General features: G+C 36.5%; 8 protein-coding genes and 1 pseudogene across 12 annotated transcripts in view; 4 read left to right on the top strand and 5 right to left on the bottom strand.

Moving 5' to 3' along the window:
- LOC100179008 overlaps positions 1-592 on the bottom strand; it is a 4,619-nt gene extending 4,027 nt beyond the window's left edge. The window contains exons 1-2 of the mRNA XM_002131722.4: positions 504-592; positions 315-396 (exon numbers count right to left, since the gene is read on the bottom strand). Coding sequence (XP_002131758.1) covers positions 315-396 — 82 coding nt within the window. The 5' untranslated portion in view covers positions 504-592. The remainder of the gene's footprint in view (positions 1-314; positions 397-503) is intronic.
- A 2,143-nt stretch (positions 593-2,735) lies between these two features.
- LOC100181352 lies at positions 2,736-5,997 on the top strand. The gene is made up of 5 exons (XM_002131760.4): positions 2,736-2,920; positions 3,187-3,339; positions 4,541-4,747; positions 4,990-5,151; positions 5,410-5,997. Exons 1-5 carry the CDS (start codon positions 2,875-2,877, stop codon positions 5,640-5,642), a joined length of 801 nt encoding a protein of 266 aa, XP_002131796.1. The 5' UTR covers positions 2,736-2,874; the 3' UTR covers positions 5,643-5,997.
- A 1,838-nt stretch (positions 5,998-7,835) lies between these two features.
- Positions 7,836-11,335, top strand: LOC100183718. Its single transcript, XM_026834277.1, has 8 exons — positions 7,836-8,017; positions 8,151-8,226; positions 8,860-8,948; positions 9,321-9,428; positions 9,844-9,900; positions 10,136-10,651; positions 10,893-10,979; positions 11,193-11,335. Exons 1-8 carry the CDS (start codon positions 7,901-7,903, stop codon positions 11,265-11,267), a joined length of 1,125 nt encoding a protein of 374 aa, XP_026690078.1. The 5' UTR covers positions 7,836-7,900; the 3' UTR covers positions 11,268-11,335.
- LOC100184554 (coiled-coil domain-containing protein 86-like) lies at positions 11,256-13,142 on the bottom strand. The gene is made up of 4 exons (XM_002131690.5): positions 12,983-13,142; positions 12,752-12,868; positions 11,908-11,995; positions 11,256-11,702 (listed from the first exon to the last, which is right to left on the bottom strand). Exons 1-4 carry the CDS (start codon positions 13,075-13,077, stop codon positions 11,607-11,609), a joined length of 396 nt encoding a protein of 131 aa, XP_002131726.1. The 5' UTR covers positions 13,078-13,142; the 3' UTR covers positions 11,256-11,606.
- Positions 13,143-13,228: 86 nt separating this feature from the next.
- LOC100186073 (receptor-interacting serine/threonine-protein kinase 1-like) lies at positions 13,229-17,356 on the top strand. 4 transcript variants are annotated; one of them, XM_026834234.1, is made up of 5 exons: positions 13,229-13,293; positions 14,029-14,149; positions 14,391-14,578; positions 14,719-15,644; positions 16,144-17,356. In XM_026834234.1, exons 2-5 carry the CDS (start codon positions 14,135-14,137, stop codon positions 16,740-16,742), a joined length of 1,728 nt encoding a protein of 575 aa, XP_026690035.1. In that variant the 5' UTR covers positions 13,229-13,293; positions 14,029-14,134; the 3' UTR covers positions 16,743-17,356. The 4 variants fall into 4 exon arrangements, with proteins under 4 accessions (XP_026690035.1, XP_026690034.1, XP_026690033.1 ...); XM_026834232.1 differs by lacking the exon at positions 13,229-13,293 and adding an exon at positions 13,752-13,924 and having other exon boundaries at positions 14,075-14,149; XM_009860002.3 differs by lacking the exon at positions 13,229-13,293 and adding an exon at positions 13,752-13,924.
- Positions 17,357-17,814: 458 nt separating this feature from the next.
- On the top strand, positions 17,815-20,382 carry LOC100175883 (electron transfer flavoprotein subunit beta-like). The gene is made up of 7 exons (XM_002131582.4): positions 17,815-18,001; positions 18,156-18,250; positions 18,420-18,483; positions 18,704-18,796; positions 18,925-19,053; positions 19,524-19,682; positions 20,095-20,382. The coding sequence occupies exons 1-7, from the start codon at positions 17,951-17,953 to the stop codon at positions 20,263-20,265; spliced, it is 762 nt and encodes a 253-aa protein (XP_002131618.1). The 5' UTR covers positions 17,815-17,950; the 3' UTR covers positions 20,266-20,382.
- LOC100186949 (1,5-anhydro-D-fructose reductase-like) lies at positions 20,287-21,200 on the bottom strand. Its single transcript, XM_026834304.1, has one exon. The coding sequence runs from the start codon at positions 21,179-21,181 to the stop codon at positions 20,501-20,503; it is 681 nt and encodes a 226-aa protein (XP_026690105.1). The 5' UTR covers positions 21,182-21,200; the 3' UTR covers positions 20,287-20,500.
- Positions 21,201-21,468: 268 nt separating this feature from the next.
- On the bottom strand, positions 21,469-22,870 carry LOC104265613 (annotated as a pseudogene). The gene has a single exon (XR_001974704.2). The product of XR_001974704.2 is annotated as a 1,5-anhydro-D-fructose reductase pseudogene (transcript).
- Positions 22,871-22,875: 5 nt separating this feature from the next.
- Positions 22,876-24,668, bottom strand: ikappab (IkappaB protein). The gene is given in 1 exon segment (NM_001078271.1): positions 22,876-24,668. A coding segment is annotated over 1 exon segment (1,116 nt). The 5' UTR covers positions 24,573-24,668; the 3' UTR covers positions 22,876-23,456.
- Positions 24,669-24,847: the final 179 nt, after the last annotated feature.

Genomic DNA, 24,847 nt, shown 5'->3' with positions numbered 1-24,847 from the left:
ATCGTAAATATGAATCAGTTCTACTTCTGTAACATTTTTAGGTTGTTCACCACCGCCTGTTCCAATGTTTAATAGGCAAGTTACATTTAATTTAAACGCAACTATGACAAACTGACAAAACCAAACGACCCAAAAAAATTATCAGGCGACCCAACTTTGGGTCGCGCCCCACGTGTTGGGAACCACGGGTCTACAGCATGGAGCATGCCTTTGCAACATGACCAGTTAGTGTTGTTTAGATAAAACTCGATATAATTAGACAAAATTCGTATGATTAAAAGCACATTAAGACAAACTTTAAAATGTAGTAGTACCTGCCCGTTTTCTGAAATAGTTCAGTTTTGTACGTTCTGGTCTTTTTCTTAACTGTCTATGATTTTCAATAGAAACAGCCATCTATAAATTAAACAACACATGTTAGACGACGACGTTACGTAATGAATATACTAATGTGTAAAGTGTATAAAGTATTGGTTTAACAGCAAATACAACACAACTCTTACCAATATTCACGGCATTGATCAATATAATATACAAGAAAAATTCTCTCGTAATAGAAATAGGAAACAAAACCAAAACTGTTAAAATTCCCGCTTTGAGAAGTTGACATAGAAATAAAAAAACACCTTTTTAAAGTGGTTGGGGTGTAAAAATTAAACATGATTAATTAGGGTATCCGTGACAACTATTACATCTATATTATAATCTTGCTATATCTGCGATCTCTACTAAGCGTAGGTATCGTAAACGAGATTCAAAATGCAGGCTATTAAACCGGCTGCAAGGTGTGAAATCTGCGTAATATTTTATACAGTTATGTGGGGTAAGATGGGACACCTTTAGCACATAATATCCAAATATTCTGATCGTGTTTTAAACAATTGACAACGGCCTATGAAAGTCGTGGCGATACGGTTCTATAACTTTTTGTTGTTGTTTTGTTTGCTATACTAAATGCGACGGGAAAATATAACGAAAGGGTGCCCCATCTTTTCCCACCCTACTATACATTACGTTATTGCCAAAATAGTTCGTACTTCCGCAGGCAAGACTATGTTTTAGTATGTAGTTTACTGAACATATCTGTCAGATTTGGAATATGATATTCAAGTCACCTTGGTAATTCAGTTGAACTCAAATGACCAATAACTTACAGACTAAACAAGGTCATTCGAGTTCAATTAGCTGTACAGAACGGCGTACTAATTGGAGCTTTTTGAACGATACATTATACATTATTGAAAGTACGGATATACACACTACGTTCGCAGCTTTGTAGGAAGGACCACGCCAATTAAAGAGCATAAGCAAACAGGAAAGTCATGTTCGGGATATTGTTATTGCCTGAATTGAACTGTTGGTACAAGTTCTTTAAAGGAATATATATTTTATATGCTGTAAAAAGTCGCGATATTAAATACTTATTGTTATTACACGGAATCTTTTACGACGGATGCAATATAGCCATGTCGTATAGTAAATTACTTCTCCAGTGTGGACAGCTGCGCTAAATTGCTGTTGTAATTGTGACGTGCCAAGCGACCGCAAATGACCGATGTCACCCCCAATGTCCAAACGCGCGAAAGAAATGGAACAGATGTTTTACAACCTTACTTGGTCGCTCGCTTAACTTTATGGCATTCATTCGCAGTTAACGCCGGGGTAGGTCATACTCCCTGGACGTATATTCGATATATGCAATTACTATCGAGCCAAACCAATAACTTCTGGACATGCTTGGACAGCGAATATAATATTGTTTGAGATGTTAGCAGATATAGGTATTATTAGTTGAACGGATCCCTTGGTAGTACTGCTTCGTACATTTAACTTGGCTGCGTATAAAAATCTTTGTTTTTATTGCGACTTGTTGTCAGTGTAGCTTCTTGGCGGTTTTTAATGGTGTAGTTCTAATCTTCGCCTCTGCTCTTTATGATGCGTGTGAACGACAGTGCAGATTACTCTCATAGGAAAATTGGCACATCAATATTGATCAATATGATCAAGCCGCATACCTAATTTATGCGAGACATATCAAAAAAGGCTCATTCTGAAAAACTTGCTGGCAGTAGCGCATAATCAAAGCCAGTCCAGGTGATGCCATAGACGTAAAGATTGTATTGAAAGAGGTTGCGAGCAGAATAAATATTGCGCTATTAGACGTAACGCAATTTACATTGATGTCCTTTTCGTTTTTTTGTCGCGCGAATTGTTGTGATTTGATTGTAGTAATTGAGTGACCCGACTTTCGTAGCGGTTGTAACTCGCTCGAGGGAAAGGGGTTGGAAAACAGTTATTGTCAGCGGTCGTACTTCTGAACTACTTCCGGTATAGAAAATTTGTAAACGTTACACGGGTTTAGTGTAGGATTTCAAAGCTAAGTCTGTACAGCCATGTATAACGCGTTTTGAGCTTGACTGTTGAAAGTGATTTGTAAGATTAACTTAGTTATCCTCAGGGAAATTATTTCCTGTGAACAAGAAGGGAAATGACCGGAGCTTTAAAAACTGGCACAGCCGCGTGTGGTCAATCAAGTAAATGTCGATGTGGAATGCCAATGAGAAGTCAGCGCAGTCTGCTACAACACCCGTGGCTACTGTCCCGTTCCCAGTTGACAGAGTTTCAATTGTCAATACATCGAAACTGCCTTAAGCGCTTTGCCTAGGGCGTTAGTCGGATTAGAGTGCGGTTATTTCATTGCTTAAATGCTAGCTCTGGAGCAGCGCTACGTTTTTAAATTACCAGTAATTCGCCCGATGGTGAATCTGTTATTTGTGTTTAACAAGATAAAAGTACGTCGACAGTGTTTAAATATTCGAGTACTTGCAGGGTGGATAGGCATAGTCGGAATATTGGGAAGACAAATCTAACGAAATGAAAGGCACGATTATAATATTGATGGTCGCATCGCTCTTTGCAGGTATGAATCTTCAGGATTTTTTATTAAGCCTATTTTTTACAGTTTGAAAATTACTAATTTGATTTGTGTTCCCGTACATTGATCCTAAAAGAATAGTTGGCCCATTTATTATTCAAGCTGTGCATATGTTTCCCCCACTTACACGTTATTAAATTTTAATTGGACCTTTTGGGAGGATCCGATGCTTTGGGGTGTATACAATGCCAATACAGAATCGATTACTGTATTGCACCACTTATAGTCTTAGTTCATTTCATTATGCACAGTGTCATTGGCTCTGCGGTGCAATTCCGGGTTCGTCACGACGATGAACGGACGACACTTATCAGGAAGTGTTTACGAGCAAGATTGTCCTCCAGAAACAAGCAAATCTTGCCTGACTGCTACTGCAGAAATGTCAATGGGCGAATCTACAAGCAGTAAGCTATATTTCCTTCTTACCAAAGTACCGAACTATTTAAATTAATTTTGTATTTGGGTCTGGCACACGTCTTCAAAACCTATCGCAAATGTTGTTATTGTTTTGGTAGACGCGCTGACGCAACGGACAGGATAACTTCCATTTATTTGAATTTATAAATCAGTTTGAAGGTCGGGGAAGCGATAATTTAATTGGCGGAGTACTAACACTGCGTCCGCAAGTCACTCTAGGGACCACAATGTAGCCGCCACTGTGCAGTGGTGGCTTCAACGCATCCACGGTTTACTATTCTGTTATTGTTGTTAAATGGTGTTTTGGCATAAAGGATAGTAAAGGCCGCAACTTCCGTCGATTCAATTTCGTAATGTACTAAATTGAATCTTGCTGTACATTGCTGACATTACTGCGGTTTAAATTAGAGCATACCAAATCTGTACTTGATGTAATGTTATAATTTTATAACCTACGTAAACACGCCGTGTCATGCATTCCTTTTTGGGTTCAGTCATTCAAACTAAAGTTTGCAATGTAGTTTAAACGGAAAATGGTACGTTTATCCATTTTTGTCAACAGTTTAAGCGCTTGGACCTGATACAGCCCGATTTTACAGCGGTGAAAAATCCTGCGTGGCAATCTATTATTTATCGGTGTAAATATATCGTAAAACGCTTTTCGTGTCTAATTTATCCCTAAAGCGGTCTATATTATGATGATGCTTGGCACATATAAGTAGTAGCCTGTTTCACATGACAGTATCGCAAAAGCGGCTGATAATATACCACGTACATTGGTCATTCTCTATGATTGGCAGGGAGAAAGTTTTATCAGCATCCATGTATTTATATTAAGCCAACTCTGGCCTGGATTTCAGGTTCCCAGGCGTGATTTTACTCGTATCTAATAAGCACTGTAATCTTTTCACTAAAATTTATTGCCACGACATGGGTCAATTTTTTTCCACCAATTATTTTTTACCAATGGCCTAAATCTCAGGTTCCGCATGGCGTTCCACACTGTAGAACCTCCCCACGTTTCGAATGTATGTAACTTACTTTATCCTCGCGTGGCCGAAAACCGACAGTCGTTATAACACGGGTGTTCATACACCTCGTGCCAGCTTACGAGTTAGGCTACTATGTTTGTTACTTTGTGGGAGATTAATAGAAACCTAAACATTCCACGTCCTTTATTACGTGCAGCAAAAGTCTACCTCGGCTCTTGCTCGAGCGAATGTAGCGACGAAGATGCAAGTTGCGATGAATTGTTAAGGAGCATGAGAGGTCAAGAAGAAGAGGGAGAAGAGGTTACCGGATTCAACATCACCAACTGTAGCTTGGATTGTTGCAACTCATCTGATCTCTGTAATCCCACGTTTAGTCAAAACATTTCAATACCAGAAGCAGGACGTGAGTTCGTTTTTTCCAACCACATTTTTAATGTAACGCACAACTACTGTAGCCGAGAACAATATTTCAAAACACAAGGGTAACTAAAGGTGAAATAACATTTAAGTAGTAAACATTTTTTGTGGTTTTCAAACTGTTATTATATGACACATACAGTACTGTGCCAAACAAAGCGACTAATCAAGTCATAATGGCCGCAATCGACCTCTCCATAAACCACTTAACGATTGCCTTGTTTACAGCCAACCAACGAAAATGCTATACCGGGTTACGTCAGACCAGTCCAAGCAGAGGTCTTTTATTCGACGACACTCAAGCAGTTACGTGCCCAGTAAATGAGCAGTTCGGGTCTGATACGTCATGTTTGTTGGCATCTTTGGTGATTTCAGATGGTACACCGCAGAGTACGTAATGCTTTTTTAAAGTTTCTTTATGACTGTTCGTTGACTATAGCAATTGACGGCAATTGCAGTCGTTATTGACTTATTATACGGAAGTTTTGTGGGTAGGCTATAGCGTGTTACCACGAAACTCTTATAGAACTATATTTAAAGCTGCGGGTTTAGCGTTTGTGTCGCAATTAATGTTCTAAAAAAGTTAAACAAATATGATTATCAACTAAAACATGCTATCTTTATCTCATCTTAATTTAAACCATGCAGACACCGGGTCCATGATTCTCACGCAGTGTCAGCCTACTGTAGTATGTGAAAGTTTCACCTGCGATATAGTGATGCAGTTTGTGCCTGAAAATATCCGTGGAATGGTCAAGTCCTGCGACATGAACTGCTGCAACGGAGATCTGTGCAATAAGAATTCAGCGAGTGCTCTGCAGCACCCACTAGCGACGATGCTGACTGCCCTTTTACTTTGGTTTAGCGCACAATATTTATAAGTGTGGTTGCACAAAGACGTGGAATGGTGGTACCAGTATTTTAAGAAGGACATCAATCATTGTAATACCACATTCCAGTAACAAAACGCACTCGCATATTTAAAGGACATACGAACACTACACAAAAACTCAAATAGACAGATAAGGTGTATTCATGCAAAACATTTTTCAAGGCTTTCGTTCTTCATATTTTGTTGCTGTTTGCGTAGTTTTTCTTCATTATGAAACATCTACCCCCTTTGTTTTGTGTTGTAAACCGTGTTTAGTTTATAACGTACTACTAATAGGAATCGTTACTGTTACAAACTATATACATTGTGAGAGTTTAATACAATTTGAAAATGGTCTCCAGTCATGCATAAATTGTATTTATTGCAAAAAAATGCTGCTGCAAACTTTACACTTGACTTAAACGTTCCAGCGCCAGCCACCCGAAACAAAAACACTATTGCATTACATAGATGGCATTTCAGGTCTCGTGCCTAAGCCTTGCTAACGAGTAGCAGTCACAGTGACTCAGAGGCAATATTTTGTTAGAAAAAAAGCTGCGGATTTATATGAAATATGTTTCAGCGGCAAGCCGAACTTTCAAGAAAAAAAACAAGTACCTGTACACGCGGCAATGTATATAGTAGGATGGGGGAAGCCTTTTCGATCTAATTCTCGTCCCATTTGGTAGTAAACAAAGAACATTGGAAGAAATATGAAACCGCACCCTTACGACTCTCATAGACCGTTGTTAATTCTTAAAAAACACGATCATTAAATTTGGATAATGTGGGCTAGAGGTGTTCCATCTTCCCCCACTCTACTATATATCTGTTTATATGAACGAAATCGAATGAGTAAATATGCTAATGACATATATACAGCCCAGATTTATCCATGCATATTCTCTCAAGAACAAATAAAAAAAAAAACATTTCACAAGTTACATGAACCCCTGTATAAAAGATCTAATCATTTTCATTTTCCTGCGTATTTATCTGGTGTCCGTTCCACAGGTACAAATATTTGTATTGTCCAAATATCTCTGTTGGCCAATTGCACGAACGATTGTCGGCAACTCCACGCTCCAATGCGCAATAATGTAACGAAATGAGTTGCCTGACTGAGACCGAAAAGCTGCTTGCCAAGACAAGGGCAGCATGACAACCAATATGGCTTCGAAAAAAGCAGACAACTGAAAGTCAATGAATAATAAATAGAGTCTTTTCGTAGCTCGTTTGACGTGCCACGCAAATCGTTACCGGATAAGCAAGTAAACAGAAACGTTATATACGTTATTACGTAATCATGTTCGCACACAAAATCAAGCTACAGGTAGAGCGATGTATAGCATTCAGGAAAGAGTTTGTAGTGTGTTAATACTGTTACAAGCTTTATGGTTATTTATACTATTTCGACCAGCAGATATGTTATAGCGAATGTTAGATGCCCCACCACGAGTGGGTAAATGATTTTCATTCATTCAGATTGAACGTTCTTCTTTTCCATTTATTCTCGCTTCGCCTCAAGGTACGTAGTAATTGACCGTTGCCAGTGCGGCGAGTAAAATCAATTTACTCAACAGTATATAGGGATCTAGCAATCAAACGACGTGCGCGTTTCCCCTTTCTGGCTGTATTAATTGATTTCTTCGACGCCTTTAGACTTGATCATCAATTTGTCACTGGCCATGCGTTTTAAATTGATTTGCAAAATAAAATTGACAAGTGTAGAGAAGTGCAGCATACATTTGTCGGTTGCCATATGACTAATTGCAATTAGAACTCGAGTGCAGGTAATTTAAACAGTTCTGAGCGTTATGTCAGTGTCAAAACTTCTACCGAACGTGTTTCCAGAGTGGCGTATACTTTATAAAAATGTGATTGCTTGTCAAGATTGCAACGACCATGTATTTGTTACCGTACAGCCATTCAGTTCTGCTTGAGCACACAGCGATATTTTCATGTACATTGATTGCAGCTTAGTAGTAAGCTGTACCAAGGATTACGTTTGCCACGCGATAGGCATTAGTGCATGAACACTACTCAATGTACACTTCGGTAATGGTAAGTTCTTGTACCAGGAGTTAACAAATTAAGTGCAGGTTTAGTGATTAAGATCTGACAGGCCCACATAATATGGTGTAAACGTAGCCTATAGCTGGTAAAGTAGTCTTAGAGTGAAGCTAAAATCACCCCATTATTTTTATTCTTTGTTCAATTTCAGTGTAGATTGTGATAAGTATGCTTTGTTAAGCACCGATTTTGAATATGAAGACGATCGATTGGGGAATCGTACAAATACCACTTTTGCGACATTATCGAGTATGTTTCTGTCTGAAACGAGAACTGAAGGCAGCTGTAGGCGGGACTGGATGGAAACTTTTCGTAAGTGTTATTATCCGCTTTGTGCAATGTTTTTTACTTGGTTTCGAAATTCATATTTTAGCAAACTTACTGTGCTTTTGATAAAGTGTGAGTTCAGCAACGTTAATAACATATATACCATTTATAAATGCAGCTGCAGAGTGCTTTGCGTGTATTACTTCTTTCAATGTGGGGAATGACGAAAATAGACTATGATCTACCACAAACAGGTATATAACCTATGCAAATTCATTGGTTAACGATTTAAATGTAAATTACTGCGGACACAGTAACAGCTTGTGATAGTGTGTATGAGGTGGCATGAATTTTTAAAGGTACCCACAGTAACCTATGATAAACGACTACTTTTGGGTAATAAAGGAGTCCTTTCATTTTAAACACTTACGTTTAACAACGTAGTCGACTTGCCCTTTGCCAGCATCATGCATAAAATCGATACCAGAACAAATCCTTAACAATGAATCGCACTGGACAGGTGGTTTCTTCATATCCTTCGGGTTTTGGAATTTCAACATTATTTCCAATGCTGTTGATAATTACATATAGTATATAGGAGAAGATGGGACACATTTAGCACATACTATTCAAATATCCTGATCGTGTTGAAAAATTAACAACGGCCCATGAGAGTCGTGGGCATACGGTTTTATACTTCTTTTAATTTTCTTTGTTTACTACCAAATGGGACGAGAAAACAGAATAAACCGCTGTCCCATCTTCCCCAATCCTACTATAGCTTTCAGCTTATTATAAATGCATTAAAGTAGTGTTTATCGCAACAACGTTGATGGCTTTATAAATATACACTTAGCAGTAAGTTTGAGCGCAACTTTTGTCCCCAGAGCAAAAGATCATTGGAATTTATGTTGAGCTTGCAATATTATCGCTTCAAGTTGTGGACGGTCTGGCTGCCATTTTAAGCCCGTGGTTTGTAAGTATTTTTATATAGTACCGTGGGGGGAGATGGGACACTTTTAGCCCATTATATCCAAATATCCTAATTGTGTTTTAAACAATTAACAACCGCCTATAGGAGTCGTGAAGATAAGGCTTTATAGTTTTTTAAATGTGTTTTGTTTACGACCAAATGTTACGAGAAATTATAAAAAGGTCTCCCATCTTCCTCCACCGTATATACTCAATGACCAATTAGATTGTTTTACTTACTGCCGAGAGGATTATAGTTTAAATCCTGCTTTAATAATCCCAAATAAACAATTCTACGCTCTAGCATACACTCTAGCATACGAGATGGTCATCTTTAAAAAAACAAAATAAAGAACTTAACATTATGTCGTTTTAGGAAAATCTTTATTTGATTTATCCAAGTCTTGTGGTGATACCGGTTTGCTTTTTAGTTGATTTTCTCGTCAAAGCTACCTGCTACGGTCAACTGTTTCTATATCCACATGTAAGTATAATGGGTTGGGCTAAATAAAGAACATTTAAAGAAATATATAAACCTAGCCTCGCCACTGTAAAGAGCGTTGTTAATTGTTTAAAACTCTATCAGGAAATGTAGAATATTATGTGGCAACGGTATCCCATCTTGCCCCACCGTATTTGATTCAAATTTTATCGACGTTTTGGGTTGTTGTGATTCTTTAGACGCAAACGTCTCCTACGGTTAGAATATTTTACCTTTCTGTGTAAGTCTACTCTGAGTTTGTTTTCGTTTTGTAAAGTATAACTGTCAGCGGACCAAACCAAAATGCTGATACGGGCTATACTGTTGTTTGTTTCGGGGCATATTGGGTTAGGTTCCATGTGGTACTGATTGACATGTGTATGTTTTCTTGATTCAACATCACTATTGTAATTAACAGGTGACAGCTTTCGGCGTTTTCTCCTTGATTGAGTTCTGGGTTCGATATCTGGGTTTGGTAAGTTTTAATCACTTGCTTTAGTTGTTCACATGCCTTGGAAATATTTTGGTTGTTGTAACATATATACTTCCTATACAAGGTTTGCTTATTTAACATGGGACTCTCCTCCCACATTGAGTGGTTTGGTGTGTCGACATTAAGTTGAGTTTGCCTAGTGAGATTACTGTTGGCTTAAGTACGTGGACAAGCTTCGTCATGTGACTGACGAAGGTAACATGTTTTGCTCCAACAGATGTACTGCTGGGTCGCGTTGGTCTCTTTCGTTTACATGTCCCAGGGAAAGAAAAATCCGTTTGAGAGTGAAGAGAAAAGCGTCGCAGGCGGCACAGCCAGTCGTGCGTCATCATTTCGGTCACCATTCAGCAGGACATCGACCTTATCCGTGCGTGGACGTCGTTCGTTCCTTTTGCGCGCGAAATCGAACAAACCGAATGACGTTCTAGTAGACGACGGCGGTCGTTCAACTTTATTACGAAACTCATTTACTTCAAGCGAAAATTCCAGCGAGCAAAAACGCGCTGAGGTACAGGGCACGAACCCAATCGTCCGTCTCAATTCACAAGACCGACCGTCGTCTTTACGTAGCAGCGGGACGAAAGCAAAATCTGTTTCAATTGATCAAAGTTCATTTCACCGGCCTTCCGATACAGAAGAGGTGGTAGCACCGCCACGTTATAAAAGAAAAGGTGGTTTTGTTCCACCGTTGCTGCGAGAACAGCAACCCCAAGAGAACGAAATTTTAAAAGAGGTGAATGGAAATCTTTATAACGTTTGCGCCATCTTCTTTATAATTACCAGGCCCGCATAAACAGGTCGATCGCCCACATTTACGACTGTCGTAACTCTCAAACGGGTATGATTTGCGTAAAACAAAACTCAGGCCCACCTTGATTTTCGTTGCCTCTTCACGTGGGGATAAACACGTGTTATTTTATTTATTCATTCGTAATCAATATGGACACTCAAGTAATAAAGTTTTGTACCCACAGAGTTTAAATGACAACATGTCAATACAGAAGCCTCCATCACTGCCAGCACAACCACCAGTTGGTATCATTAAAATTTCTATTAAAAAGGTAATTTATATGCTTCAACATAGATTGTAATGCCATAAATTTCTAAGTTTATTTAAACACAACCTTGATACGTTGTTTCATTCACCTTTAAAGAACAATAACCCATATTTATTTAAGTAAATCAAAAAATCTTATTATTATCATACAGTAATTTTGCCCATAAAATAAGCAATGTTTTCTTGTCTTCAATTTATATATCGCCTCTTTAAGCAGGTTAAGAAATCATCACAAGAGAATAAAGAAGAAGACTGGAAACAATACAAAACACAAGAGTCCTTTATTGTATGAACTATCCCTGTGAATATGTTTTTGTGTGTCGTTCATATGCAGTATTACACATGCTAGTAGAATTTGTACTTTCTTTGTTTTTATTTATAGTTTTGAGTGCTTGTAAACAGAAACATCTGGATATCAGATTGGTAAATCTTTGGTAAATCCATAAGAACAGAAACTGTTATTAATACCAAAGACAGCAGATGATTATAATAATAATATTAACAAATTCCACTCCATGGTCTCCTAGAATTCTTTAATAAAGACGTTCACCAGTAGGCTTGGTTTAGAAAACCTTGCCACCTTAAAAAGATTAGAAAAAGAGCAAAACATTTTTGGTGGAAAAACAGTCTTCTACATCTTTTTCGTTTTGACTCCACTTGTGTCCCGTTTTTCAATCCTTCGTAATTGTTTTTTCTTCAGTCTCTTAATCTTTGCTGTGTTCCGAATCTTTAAATTTATGCACAAGCAAAAAGAATAAAAAACAACACTTTGTAATAAACCAATATATAGGGCAAAAACAAACATACATTACTAATCATTACCTTAGTCTCTACAAAATCTGAGCAAGACTGGGATTTTATATTGTTGTTCAGCAGGTCAGGATAAGTTATTACAGTTGAAAAGTAATTAAAGTAGCAAACAAATTACTTACAACTTCCACCACTTCTGCCTTGCGTTGATTTTCTTCCTTCACTTTCCTGTGTGCTTCAACACGTTTACGATACTCAATTTTTTCTTGTCTACAAAGTAATAACATTATGGAAGAAAGTTATTTCAAAGAACCTAATAGGCTATCAATATTATTTATTTATCCTCTGAAGGTGCAAATCTTAAGATTTATAACACTGCTGTTTTATTACGCACTATATGTGGTAGTTTTATATACTTCAAACCTTCTTGCGAGTTACAGTTACCTACTTAAAGACTTTAGAGGTTTTGTTAAAAATAAACAGGGAAGAACATGTAGGTGTGAAAATTCTTTTAATGGGCGAGCTGAATCAGACACACAAATTTAGGAAAACAGACAAGTTTTAATACAGATTTTGTTAACCCATACAAAAATATTGTTACATCTCATATAGTTTCTAAACTATGCAACAGTGCCATCGAACTTGTCTCTGTTATATTCGTCTTTAATTTTTCTTAGTTTTCTTTCCTTTAAGCGACATAGAAAAATGGGTGCTAGTGAAAAGTCTCCCCCCCCCAACTTATTTGCTAACCACTAACCCCTAACCCCTAGTTTAGGGGGTTATGTGTTAATGGTTAGAGGGTTGGTGGTTATAGGGGTTAGAGGTTAGCAAATAAGGTGGGGGGGAAACTCTTCACTAGCATCGAAAAAAAACATGTAACTAATGTATCGTTGATGAGTTCAATGGGCAACTGTTTGTAAACCAGCACATAAGTAATACTGACAATCAAACAAACGTGTACAGAAAAACTTTCAATACTTTTTGAACCAGCAACACATATTTTGGTGCCCAGGAAATGCAACCTACCTGCGTGTTTCTGCAAGTTCCTTTTCATAGTTTTTTACAGACAACTTCTCTGCTTTACAGGCCATTTTTTGTTTCCAATTTGACCGCAAGGGTTTGTCTTTTTGCATTGAAGTGAATCTACAATTACATTTATATTATATATCAATGTAATTCACCCCTTAATTTAAAAACTACACTCTTTTTTAATATGGCCTATATTTCATTTCACGCGTTTCAAAACGAAAAACGCACCTGCTTTTTTCAGCTTTCCACCAGCGTCCTGATTTTGGAAGACCTTTTATTTTTGTTTCTGTTGCATCAGTATTAGGAACTACGGATTCTATCATTTTGCCTATGCTATAATGACAAAACAAGCTACAATATATTCGTATGAAAAATAAAACACGTGTGCATTCGCTAAGCTACTTTCAAGATGGCGGGGATTCCCCAGCGAATGTGAACTTTTTCTGTTCGTGGTTGACAAGTGACAACTTCATAGCTTAAACTAATTACTGGATTTTTCACCAAAACTGTTTGACACACTCTGCACATCCCGAATAAAAGTATTTTGAGTTTTACAGTTTCTAGCTTTGGGTGTCAATTGATCAACACTTTTCACAGTTACAACAAAATTCCTGGCACAGTATCTATATTTGCAATATAGTTGCAGTTTGTTTCTAATCAATACACATTAACATCCAAACATATTGGTAATACTAATCACTGGTGCGCTTTTTATACAAATTTACAAAGAATTGCATTTGTTTGACGTCACAAATATTATAAGGTAGTGAGATATAGCAATTGTTGAGCTAACACAATAACCAAAATGGATAAACAAACATTTATCAAGGTAGTCTGTTTGCTTAATGTTTTGATGTGCCCGTAAATCTCTTTATTCTATGTGTTGTTGTCAGAAAATTAGTTAAAGAAGACAACTAAATTGAAAAGGAATAGACGCCACTGCAGATTGTTTGATAAGCTTCACTTATTCCATTCTAAAAATAAAACAAAAGTGCATGTTAAAATTTTATGCTGGGTATTAAAGTTAGAAATACTTTGTTATATGCATCCTGAACAAATATAAAGCGAACGTTTTTAAAGGAATCAACAGTGCATTCATTTTAAGTTAACAATGCTATGGTTCAATAAACAACACTGATGAAAAACAGTGTTGCCAAAACAAAAATTAAGGTAAAATCACTCTTAGAAATTTCTGTAAACCTTATTACTGCATGATGTTTTTAGTTAAAAATAAAAAAACATTTCTTATTTTTGGGAAACACTAATTTAAAAAGTGGGCGTTCTTTGTTCGATGAGGAACTAAACCCCAAGTATGTTTAGTCAAGTCTGCGGAGTGATATATACAATTTAGTTTTGAACATCGATGACTTTGTTGTAGTTATGAACCAACTTAAGGTAAGTAAAATTTGCATTTTATATTCTTATCTGAAATGCGTGTTTATGATTTATGAATGGGTATTTTTTAAATCTTGGTATGATTTTTAAATGGTTACTTTAAAAACTTTGTAATCAATTTTTAAAATCAAAATATGTATTCAATAAGTTAAGCAATATGCATGTCAATTAAATACCATTAATCCATATAGATACTGAAAACTAAAAAGACATAATATGCAAATATCTCACTTATTACTAGATCTCTCTGCCATTACCCACTTGGTATGAGCCAAAATCATGCAAGACCTTTGCCAACGATCGTAATTTTCTTGGTCGAGGGGGATTTGGAGAAGTTTTGTTGTGCTTTAACCAAAATATTGGACCATGTGTAGTCAAATGCTTGCCAACCACATTACCTAATATGACAAAGGAAGATGCATGTCAAAGGTAGGACTTGCTACAATGTGTTACTGAAAATATGTTGACAAACTTCGTAATAGTCAATATAGACACATACCGATCTTAAAAATATATTGATAAACTTTATAGTAGTTAATTAAAGTAACTAGACAACCTACTGCATACAGGTTTACTGAGGAGGCAGGAATAATACTGTTGGCAAACCATGAGAATATAGTCAATGTATATGGTATAACTCAGTGGAGAGGTTATTTCGGCTTGATCATGAAGTATATGGAGATGGGCAATTTGACTAACATGCTCAAGCTTGCTGTCAGTAAACGCTACCAAATTCCTTTTGATGTGATTCTGAGGATCAACTTGCATGTGGCAGCTGGTTTGACATTCTTGCACAACATTCGAAATGAGGAAGAAGTGGTTCACGGGGATTTGAAACCTCTTAACGTCTTAATCGATGAAAACCTTACTGCAAAACTTGGTGATTTCGGTGGATCCTGTTTAAAAACCTTTACACGGTCTGCTTATCCACAAGCTTCAAGAGATTCCGGAAGACGTGAAAACACATCGCTTTACACAGCACCAGAGAGACTGCAAGACATCAACATGTCGCCAACCAAGGCTTCTGATGTATACAGCTTCTCCATGATCATTTATGAAACCTTAACTGATCACTATCCCTATGAAAATTCCCCAAATGACCTAACACTTATTGAGCATAATATTATTCGTGATGTTAAGCCAACATTAGAACGACTTGAACCAAAAAAGTCATCAGCTACCGAAGAAATGCTGGTGATCGTGAACCTTCTGGAAAGCACTATGAAAGATTGCTGGCAGCTAGCTCCAAATGCGAGGCCAGATATTGGCACAGTACGGAAAAAAATACTACTACATTACCACACCCTTAACAAAGAAGCATTTCAACAGCATGTTGCAGATACAATTGCCCAACTGAAACATTATGGGCCTCCTTTACCAATAAATGAGCAAACTGTAACACTTGAAAGTTTAAATCAACACATTTACCCTTCATTTTCTGAAGATGTTACACCCAGGCCTACATCACAAGAAACAGAAGCATCTATGTGGGAGGGTCAGTACTCAGTAGACTAACTTTTTAGTGTATGTTTTAGGAATATTTTAGCAATTGTGTACAAGTTAAATCCTTAACCACTAGTCCATCACCCATTTTCACTTTTTTATGGCAGGCGTTTAGCAAATTAACACCTTCATTTAATAGGCTTATTATTTTATTATAAGTTTGTTCTAACAACTAACTCTGAGCCGCCAACCATTGGATGCAGGGTGCTACTGCAATCTATGCAATTGTAAATTGTGTACCATACACCTTAATTTTAAAAGGATATTTCATCAATATTAAACTTTTGCTACAAATTGACATTGGTCTTGGTATTTTGAAAAAATGTCCTCACATGGTTCTGATCTTGTTAAAATGCCAAATGTTCTTGTATGCGGTAAAATGGTTAAGATCATGAAAGTCAAACAATAAATTTGGCGGCTCTGCTAAAACTCTTATATAATTAACGTATTATGATTTTTGTTGTGAAAGCTAACGAATGATATACTTTCAGAAGCACAACAGGCTTTGCACAGTAGAGACAGAAATGAATTGATGAGAATACTAAGTCAGATTCAGGATGAAACTGCTGAGGTCGCTTTAATTGAACAAGTAAAAAGAAACTTGCAACAAACTGGTCACTTGGAGGATGGTGAGTTGGATGCTCTGATTTGTAGTTTGGAACAAGGTGGTTACTATGATGCTGCAACAAATGCTGATGGATTGAGTACAGCAAAAGGTCTCAATGAATTGTACACACTTCTACTACAAAAAAATTTTGACAGAACCAAGCTTGCTGGTCTAACTAAGTGTACCTTCACCATATGCTCTTCTATATTGGACCCAAAGAAAAAGGGGGAGCAGCTTTTAAAGACCGCGGAGTTAATGAAACAAGCCATCACAGAGTGTCACAGTAAATCGAATGCATGTGTGTTCTTTCCAATTGCAGAGTCTATCTATGAAAATCTGAAATCCAGTGGCTCATATTCCAACATCGAATGTTTGGAAAAGGCCAATTGCTTTAATGTCTTAGCAACATGTTTCGAGAAGCTTGGGAAAGCTAAGCTAAAATCAGAGAGCCAAAAAATGCTTCGTAAACTATTTCCTCAGTAAACACTTTGCTGGTTTTAATTTCAATTTTATTCTATTACTTTTAAAGTACCGAGTTGGATTGATTCAGAAGTATAAACAATTTTGTTTTAACAATATAACAACCGCTAGCATAAAATTATTTCATTGAGTGTATTCAGTACATTAGCCTTTAATTTTAATCAAAAATTGTGTTCCTTTAACTCTTTGTTCATAAATTTGAATGTGTATTTGTTATGCTTTTTACATAATTTTATGTGATTTGGTTCGTTGGTTGCTGATTTACATTGCAATACCAATCTGACACTTAATTCAAAACTACTGATTGAGATTATCTCGAAATTATAAAACATTTTTTTTAAACAATGGAACACTTAGTAGGTTTTGTTGTTTTATTAAATGTATCTAAATCGTTATAATCTAATGTAAACTTGTTTTGCATATTCTTTCAATCACACATTTGCTTGTATATTTTGTATATGCTTTGTGCATATCTCTTGTGTGATAGTTTAAAACTGTGTGATAAAGTATTAATGTCTGAATTTGATATTTATCATGTTAGCTAATATTCTTCATGTATATTTTGATTTTTAAATTATCTGTCAGCAGTATTTCAATAAATAAATAAAGAAATAATAGCAAAGTCAATTTCGCATGCCTACACTACACTTACACAGATTAAGCAAAGTAGAAAGTAGTAAACATTACAAGACGTTTCAGGTAATGGTAAAATAGAAAGCGTTGACATACCGATAGCTCTGGTGAATTGACTGTTTGTTTTCAAGATTCGGTGTCATTCCCTCTTTTTCGTGACTGAAATTTTAGTACAACTCGAAAATAAGCAATGAAAGTTTGCGAAAATGCAACTTTAAAAAGTTTTATTTTTGCGCAACAAAAAAAAAAACACGTGTTGTACATGCGCGGAATAAATATTTTCTTCCACCGCCTTTTTCTCACGTCCAGTCGCATTGTGTGTGCTGTGTACGTGTGTAGCGTACGCCGTACCGCTGTACGTACAGGTCATATTAGTACCAGTAGATAAAGTCAGTGAAGCCACGTTCCAGTTCCCAAAGATATTCGAGATTGCAGTACATGTGTAATAAACTAACATCTATGGTTAATGCTATTTTACTGCGTAAAAACTATGTTTTCGCAAGTCTTATTTATTGATCATAAATGTGACAGTGTTAAGGCATTTGGCAGTTTCTTCCTATTTTCATTTAATTAACACAATGGCCAGAGTACTTGTCGGCGTGAAACGTGTCATCGATTATGCAGTGAAGGTAAGTTAATTAATACTAAAAAATTATGTAAGCTTATTATTAATATTATTTGTGTAAGCTATATTAATTTACCAGTCATTAGGCCTATATTAGATTATAATCTAGACATAACCTTTAATTTACACAAACTTAGGTACTTCTGTTTTTTTTTCAGATTAGAGTGAAACCAGATAAATCTGGGGTGGTTACTGAAGGGGTGAAGCATTCCATGAATCCATTTGATGAAATTGCTGTTGAAGAAGCTATAAGGTTGTTAAAATTACTGAATTTAGTTATGTGACTACATCTGGTAAAATGTGTTTGAATTTATTATTAAGAGACATGTCTGCGTCACTGTATGAATGTAGGCTGTAGCTGTAAATGTACATAACCAGTAATCAATGTAAAACTCAAAATAAACTTTATGCATTACTTGCAGATTAAAGGAAAAGAAGTTTGCAACTGAAGTTATTGCTGTCACTTGTGGTCCAACGCAAAGTCAAGTAAATTAATTAAAAAATCCTTTATTTAAGCTACTCTGCAATGCAGCTTGCTGTGCAGGTTACAATTGCATCTGAGATCCCTTTTGTTCGTGTATTTAAAAATTCTGTGGTAATTGCTATTAACTAAATTTCACACAGTAGTATTTATTTGTCAATTTTCAAATATTTTATAGATAATACTTAAAAACCTAAAAGCTTTCCTCTTGATTTACCACTATAGGAGACGTTGCGTACTGCCTTAGCAATGGGTGCTGACCGTGGAATCCATGTAGAAATTCCAGCGGATGATTATGTTAAGACAGGACCATTGCAGGTCAGTATAAATTGCAACACTGTAAAAAATTATTCAATAAGATCATTTTTCCAATTGTCAATATTTAATGCTAGAGCTCTGTTTGTCCGTATTAATTTAAAGTCTTGTAATTATTCAATTTTTGACAGATTTCCAAGATATTTGCAAAACTTGCTGAGCAAGAGAAAGCCAATCTTATTATCCTTGGAAAGCAAGCAATCGACGGTGATAACAATCAGACTGCTCAAATGACTGCAGCTGTTCTGGATTGGGCCCAAGTAAGTGTAATTACATATAAACATGATTAACAAGTAACACAATATGTATGTTAAGAAGTCTTTTTCTAAATAGTGTTTAACTGTTTACTAGGCATAAATATTTATTTACTAACCATGCACCAGCAAGGCTTAACATGTTGACACCACAACATGTAAATGAGACGTTTAATATTATTATTGCCAACGAAAACTCTCCCGCCCTGCATGGGCCCTCAGGCCCCCACTTGGCGACGCTCATGGATAGAGTGCTTGCTTCAGATAGAGGGTATGAGGATCAATGCGTGTTATTGGGCTTACCCCCCCAAAAAATCAAATTATAAGCCAGCTCAAGGTGTATGAAACACCCATGTTATATCGACTGTTGTTGCCATGCCACCAGAGGATAAAAAAGTTTTCACTTTCAACTACTCATTCACTTTCAACTACAAACAGAGTGAAAAAAAGCAGTCTTATTAAATGTGATTTCACAGGGCACTTTCGCATCCGAGTTAAAGCTGGAGGGTGAAAAACTAACAGTGGTTCGTGAAGTAGATGGAGGTTTGGAAACTATTGATCTGAAGATGCCTGCGGTTGTGTCAGCTGACCTAAGACTGAATGAACCACGATATGCAACTTTACCCAACATTATGGTAGGTGTTACGTATTAGGTTTCTTGTTTTGCTAGTTAACAGTAAGCACTGAAGTAATGATATGTAAAATTGTTTTTATTGTGGGAATGTTATGGCACGTGTCATGCAAGTATAAAAATAGTATAGTATCGCAAATATGTAAGTGCAATTTAAAAATATGCAATTTAAAAATAAAAGTAAACATTCAAAATGAAACTTTAAAAGACAAAGGATTAGAGTTAACAGAAAAAATGACAGTTTTTATGACATTCTGTATGGATAAAACAGAAGTAAAAAACTTATTGGATATAAACAAAAAGCATCATTGATACACCCAATTAGTTGGAACTTGCAAGAATCTAAATGCTAATGTATTCGTATTTGTACAACTACAACTAAATATTTTATTTTTACTATGTCTTTATATATGCAGAAAGCAAAGAAAAAGAAGGTTGCAAAACTGACAGCAAAAGACCTTGGAGTTGACTTGGCATCATCTATAGAAATTCTGGAGGTAGCAGATCCACCTCAAAGACTAGCAGGAATCAAAGTTGAAAACACAGAAGAACTTGTTGGAAAACTGAAAGAGGCTGGCCTAGTTTAATTTCATTATCTCTTTTTCCCCCCGTTTACCTTAGGTATACAAATATATTTTGAGTGTTATGCAATTTGCTGGTAATTTGTTCCTTTATAATTGAATTAAAATTCAATGTGAAAAGGGTATTGCTTGCTTTGTTTGGCTAAGTCATAGGTCCAATAACGAAAGCTAGAATCTAATACAGAAAGTTCAGTCATGTCCTCTTCTGTGAGGGTGAATTCAAAAATTTCAAGGTTTGATTTCATATGTTGTTCTGTTGCCATCTTACCAATACTTGTGCGGGAAGTTTGCCATGTTTCTCAGCAACTGTCTTTACTGTTGGGTTTTCTAATAAATTAGGAGCAGGACCAGTTTTGTCCCTTGGCTGCCCTCCTAGAACGGTGTAAGCAGTCAAAGGTATGCCATACTGATTACAAAGATTCCTCAACTTATTTTGCTGCAACAGAACGTGGCTTTCAACTTGGTTGGTTACTGGTTTTATTCTGCAGCTTGTCATAAGCGATTTAACTTGCTCACTGTTGTAATTGGAAATCCCAATTGATTTTGCAAAACCCAAGTCTGGGTTTTCCATTTCCTTCCATGTTACACTTGGATCAATATCATTGAACACGGCTTCTCCATTATGGTCCAGTTTTCCTTCAATTGTCACCATCTCCTTCACCAGTGCACGTGATACTGGGGTATGCACCAAGTACAAATCAACAAAATCCAAATTTAGATTTTTTAGACTTTGCTTCACAGCGGGCAGTACTAAACTTGGCTTATTGCAGGTGGTGGGTAACTTAGTCACAATAAACAGATCTTTTCTTCTCACTATGCCTTCCCTTATTGATTCTGCAATACTTTTTCCTAAATCTGCTTCACTTCCATAAAGCATGGCTGTATCAATGTGCCTGTACCCAAGTTTTATTGCTTGCTTCATGGCTTTTTTTTTCTAATCTCCAAGTCCTCCAGCAGTGGACATGTAATTCCATTATTAAGCACAACTGACTTGACCAGGTTTGCCATTTTATAAGAAATTCAGCAGACAGTGCAATGCAGTAAAGAAATGACCTTGCAATAAGCTAAGCATCCACCATGATAAGAATATGTACAATAAAAATGAAAATTGTTGATATTCTATATGAGTGAGGCACACCAGGAAACCTGGTAATCAGGTCTGAGTTGGCTGATTAACTTTTGAATAAAAAGAAACCCAGAAAAATTCTCTAAAGTCTAAAAATGTAATCAGAAAAAAATTAGCGCTTTAAGTATAGAATTCACCTCATCAAATTTATCTTAACATTGACATCGACTAATGGAATCTGAGAATCTTGTTTTTTAAAGTAGGCATAATATGTTTAAAACATTCACTGCAGCAAAACTCAACAATTGCACTGGTGGGCGTTTTTCAAGTAAAGATGATTAATCTAAATGTTCTCTTATTGTCTTATGCCATCGGTTATATGCATTTGACAAAAAGAAAAATAATTAATTTTGAGTTACATGTTAATGTGATGATATTTTGATACAGTTAGGAATTAAGTGCCACGCTAGATGCAAGATGCTACACCTCATACTCTCAAAGTAATAACCTTATTACCCAAAACCAACCAGGAAAAAGTTTGGGACTAAAATTCTATATGAAATGGATATTGTTTGCTAGGCTTATTTGCATTAAAAGGGCAAAAACGAAAACCCGAATCTAATTTTGACAACTCATCCATATCTTCTTCTGTCAGTGAAAATTCAAAAATATTTATGTTTGACTTTAAATGCTCAGGATTGCTTGATTTTACCAGCAATATGTGACCCTTCTCAATGTGCCACCTTAACAGAATTTGAGAAACGGAGCGATCATGCTTTTTAGCAATCTTCATTACAGTAGGATTATTAAACATATCTGGATGCTCGGATAGTTTGACTTGACCGCCTAAGCTGCGAAATACAGTGAGTTTTATGTTATTCTGCTGACACATATTTCTCAGTTTATTTTGCTGCAACATAATATGGCTCTCCACTTGGTTGGTGATTGGTTTTATGCGACAAGTATTCAGTACAGATTGAACTTGCTCACTGTTAAAGTTGGATACGCCAATTGATTTTGCCAAACCTAAATCGACACATTTTTCCATTTCCTTCCATGTTACACTTGGATCAATATCATCAAAAACAGGATCCCCATTTTCATCAACTTTCGAATCCAATGATACCACCTCTCCGATTGGGCTTATGCACACAGGGCTATGTACTAGGTATAAATCAACATAGTCCAAATTCAGTTTCTTGAGACTTTCTTTCATGGCAGGCAACACCAAGCTTGGCCTATTACAAGTATTGGGCAATTTTGTCACCACAAACATCTCTTCTCTTGGTATTTTATATTCACTCATAGCATCGGCAATACCTTTTCCAACCTCCTCCTCATTCGTGTAGTAATATGCTGTGTCTATGTGCCGATATCCCATTGCTATGGCTTCCTTTACACAGCTGTAAGCTTCCTTGCCATTTGCCCTCCATGTCCCAAGTCCAAACATAGGACACTTCACCCCATTATTAAACACAACTGTTCTTATTAAGTTCGACATTATACCAACTTAAAACTGCAATTTTCACCTGAATGTTACACTTCTTTTCTGAAATGCGAAGATATACAATTAATATACAAAGAAGAACTTTTCAGCATAAATTTTATTTAACCACGAAATATTTAAGTTAAAAGTTCAGTAAATTCACATTTCATATAGTTAACTGTAAAATGTAAAGCAAATATTTGAATAAACTGCAAATGTATTTCACAATGGAACTTCAGAGTCTAATAAATGGTACATCTAATGCCCTACTACAGATTGTTCAAGGTCTTGTTGTATCATGAGTAAGAACAATAAAATCTATGTATAAGCAATGTTTTAACAATAATTTAGCTCTTATCCATACTAGTGAAACAACAAAGCAAAAGGTAGAAAAACTGGCCTGCATTTTTTACATGCAAACAATACAAACGCAGCAATATTAAAACAAGATTTAGTTGTTAGAAAGCATGGTTAGATGAACTTAGATAACAGTTCTTGCTGTGTATCTGGCCACAATTTGTATGCTTCACTTTTGGAATGGCCAAATTAAAACCAAGAAAGAAATGAACATATTTAAAGAGAAAAAAGATGAGTTATATACAAGTACATTTTTTTACCCTCTGTAGACAGTTGTAGGCACAGTTTTTAGTGCTTTAGTTTTTGGTGTGTATAAAGCTGCCGCAACATTTGGTGGTTTCGTCCTGCCAGATCAAACACGTCATTGTCGTCTCTTGTAACCAAATGCATGTCTGCTTTGTGGTGAATCAGGGTGTTAACCTCAGACCTCATTCCTTTTGAAACAGCCATGTGTAGAGCGGAGCAATCATCGAAGCTGAGAGCATTCACTTGTATTCCTCGTTTCAGAAGAATCTTCATAGCATCCTTGCTTCGACACTCGATGGCGTGGTGGAGCGCTGTTCTTCCGGACTTTGAGTCTTCAATGTTGATGTTGCATCCTGGAACTTTCACTAGTTTCCTAATGACACTTTCTCTGTTGTTCCTTGCTGCCAGGTGTATTGCAGCCAATCCAGAATAGTTAAGAACGTCAACATTCTCTGGAATGCTATTGGTTTGTAATCCAGGGTCTTCCAGTGGGTCCAGAGGAGTTGTCAACATTTCTACTTGTAGTGGGAAACCCATTTCTGAAGCAATGTGTAGTGGAGTGTTTCCCTTTTTGTCAACACAACTGACATTTGCACCATAAGCAACAAGGCATCTTGTGATTTCTGGTTGGTCTGTTAGCACTGCCAAGTGCAGTGCCGTCTGCATGTTGCTGTTTTCCACATTAAGAAGAGCAGGTCTAGTACAGGATTGAATGACATCAAAAGCAAGATCTATTTTCTCATGAATAATCGCCATTTGTAGGAATGTATCTCCATCTTCATCAGGTAAAAAGCAATGCAAGCTCTCACTCATTTCATCCAGTACATCTTTAGGTTTTTGCTCTGGGTTTCGTAAGGTGATGATAAACTTTTCTCGTTCTTCGTCCGTCATACTCGCACTTCCAAATCCCGAATCCACATACTCTTCTGTTGCGTACATCTCCTTGGCCATTGGTCTTATGTTATCCACTAATTCTTTATCATTGCTTGGTTTTGATGTCGGTAGATGTGTTGTAGTGGTTGGTAAAGTGTAGGAAACATTTCCGCTGTCAAATCTTTCTTCTTCTCTTGAGGTAATTGAGTCGAAACCAGAGTCAATACGATCGCCAAAATCAACATTTTGTTTTTCCAACTTGTAGCATGGTGCTTTATTAGACATTTTGACGAAATGAACTATAACTGGTTAAAAGCATAACAAATCAACTAAAATGGTAATCTACAACTCTTAACTCAACGCTTCGAACAACGAAATTACCCAAACCAACAGACAAAGGCAAGAGCTGAATAAGCTTTTTTTCTTACGGCGGAGTTTTGGAAAGTACCGAAATTTGCAGTGTTGCCGAGACTAATTTTTCATACAAACGTAAAGATATATCTTTTACTAATATTCACACAAAAACCTTTATAAGTAAAACACAGCTTGGTAGTTTGGTA

The sequence above is a fragment of the Ciona intestinalis genome, chromosome 4, assembly GCF_000224145.3.
Source record: "Ciona intestinalis chromosome 4, KH, whole genome shotgun sequence".
In the NCBI taxonomy this organism is placed as follows: domain Eukaryota; kingdom Metazoa; phylum Chordata; class Ascidiacea; order Phlebobranchia; family Cionidae; genus Ciona; species Ciona intestinalis.
The sequence above is the reverse complement of the archived record's forward strand: the minus strand, read 5'-3'. Positions and strand labels throughout refer to the sequence as shown.

Excerpts from the sequence above, each read along its gene's own strand:
- LOC100184554 (XM_002131690.5), bottom strand. The coding sequence starts at position 13,077 with ATGATAGAATCCGTAGTTCCTAATACTGATGCAACAGAAACAAAAATA. Across the intron at positions 12,869-12,982 it reads TGGAAAGCTGAAAAAAGCAG|ATTCACTTCAATGCAAAAAG; the intron begins GTGCGTTTTTCG and ends ATGTAATTGTAG. Across the intron at positions 11,996-12,751 it reads GAACTTGCAGAAACACGCAG|ACAAGAAAAAATTGAGTATC; the intron begins GTAGGTTGCATT and ends ATTACTTTGTAG.
- LOC100183718 (XM_026834277.1), top strand. The coding sequence starts at position 7,901 with ATGAAGACGATCGATTGGGGAATCGTACAAATACCACTTTTGCGACAT. Across the intron at positions 9,429-9,843 it reads AACTGTTTCTATATCCACAT|GTGACAGCTTTCGGCGTTTT; the intron begins GTAAGTATAATG and ends TGTAATTAACAG. Across the intron at positions 9,901-10,135 it reads GGGTTCGATATCTGGGTTTG|ATGTACTGCTGGGTCGCGTT; the intron begins GTAAGTTTTAAT and ends TTGCTCCAACAG.
- LOC100181352 (XM_002131760.4), top strand. The coding sequence starts at position 2,875 with ATGAAAGGCACGATTATAATATTGATGGTCGCATCGCTCTTTGCAG. Across the intron at positions 2,921-3,186 it reads GGTCGCATCGCTCTTTGCAG|TGTCATTGGCTCTGCGGTGC; the intron begins GTATGAATCTTC and ends CATTATGCACAG. Across the intron at positions 3,340-4,540 it reads AATGGGCGAATCTACAAGCA|CAAAAGTCTACCTCGGCTCT; the intron begins GTAAGCTATATT and ends TATTACGTGCAG.
- LOC100175883 (XM_002131582.4), top strand. The coding sequence starts at position 17,951 with ATGGCCAGAGTACTTGTCGGCGTGAAACGTGTCATCGATTATGCAGTG. Across the intron at positions 18,251-18,419 it reads GCTGTTGAAGAAGCTATAAG|ATTAAAGGAAAAGAAGTTTG; the intron begins GTTGTTAAAATT and ends CATTACTTGCAG. Across the intron at positions 18,797-18,924 it reads TTAAGACAGGACCATTGCAG|ATTTCCAAGATATTTGCAAA; the intron begins GTCAGTATAAAT and ends AATTTTTGACAG.
- LOC100186949 (XM_026834304.1), bottom strand. The coding sequence starts at position 21,181 with ATGAAGCAAGCAATAAAACTTGGGTACAGGCACATTGATACAGCCATG.
- LOC100186073 (XM_026834232.1), top strand. The coding sequence starts at position 13,892 with ATGAAAAACAGTGTTGCCAAAACAAAAATTAAG. Across the intron at positions 13,925-14,074 it reads TTGCCAAAACAAAAATTAAG|TCAAGTCTGCGGAGTGATAT; the intron begins GTAAAATCACTC and ends AAGTATGTTTAG. Across the intron at positions 14,579-14,718 it reads AAGGAAGATGCATGTCAAAG|GTTTACTGAGGAGGCAGGAA; the intron begins GTAGGACTTGCT and ends TACTGCATACAG.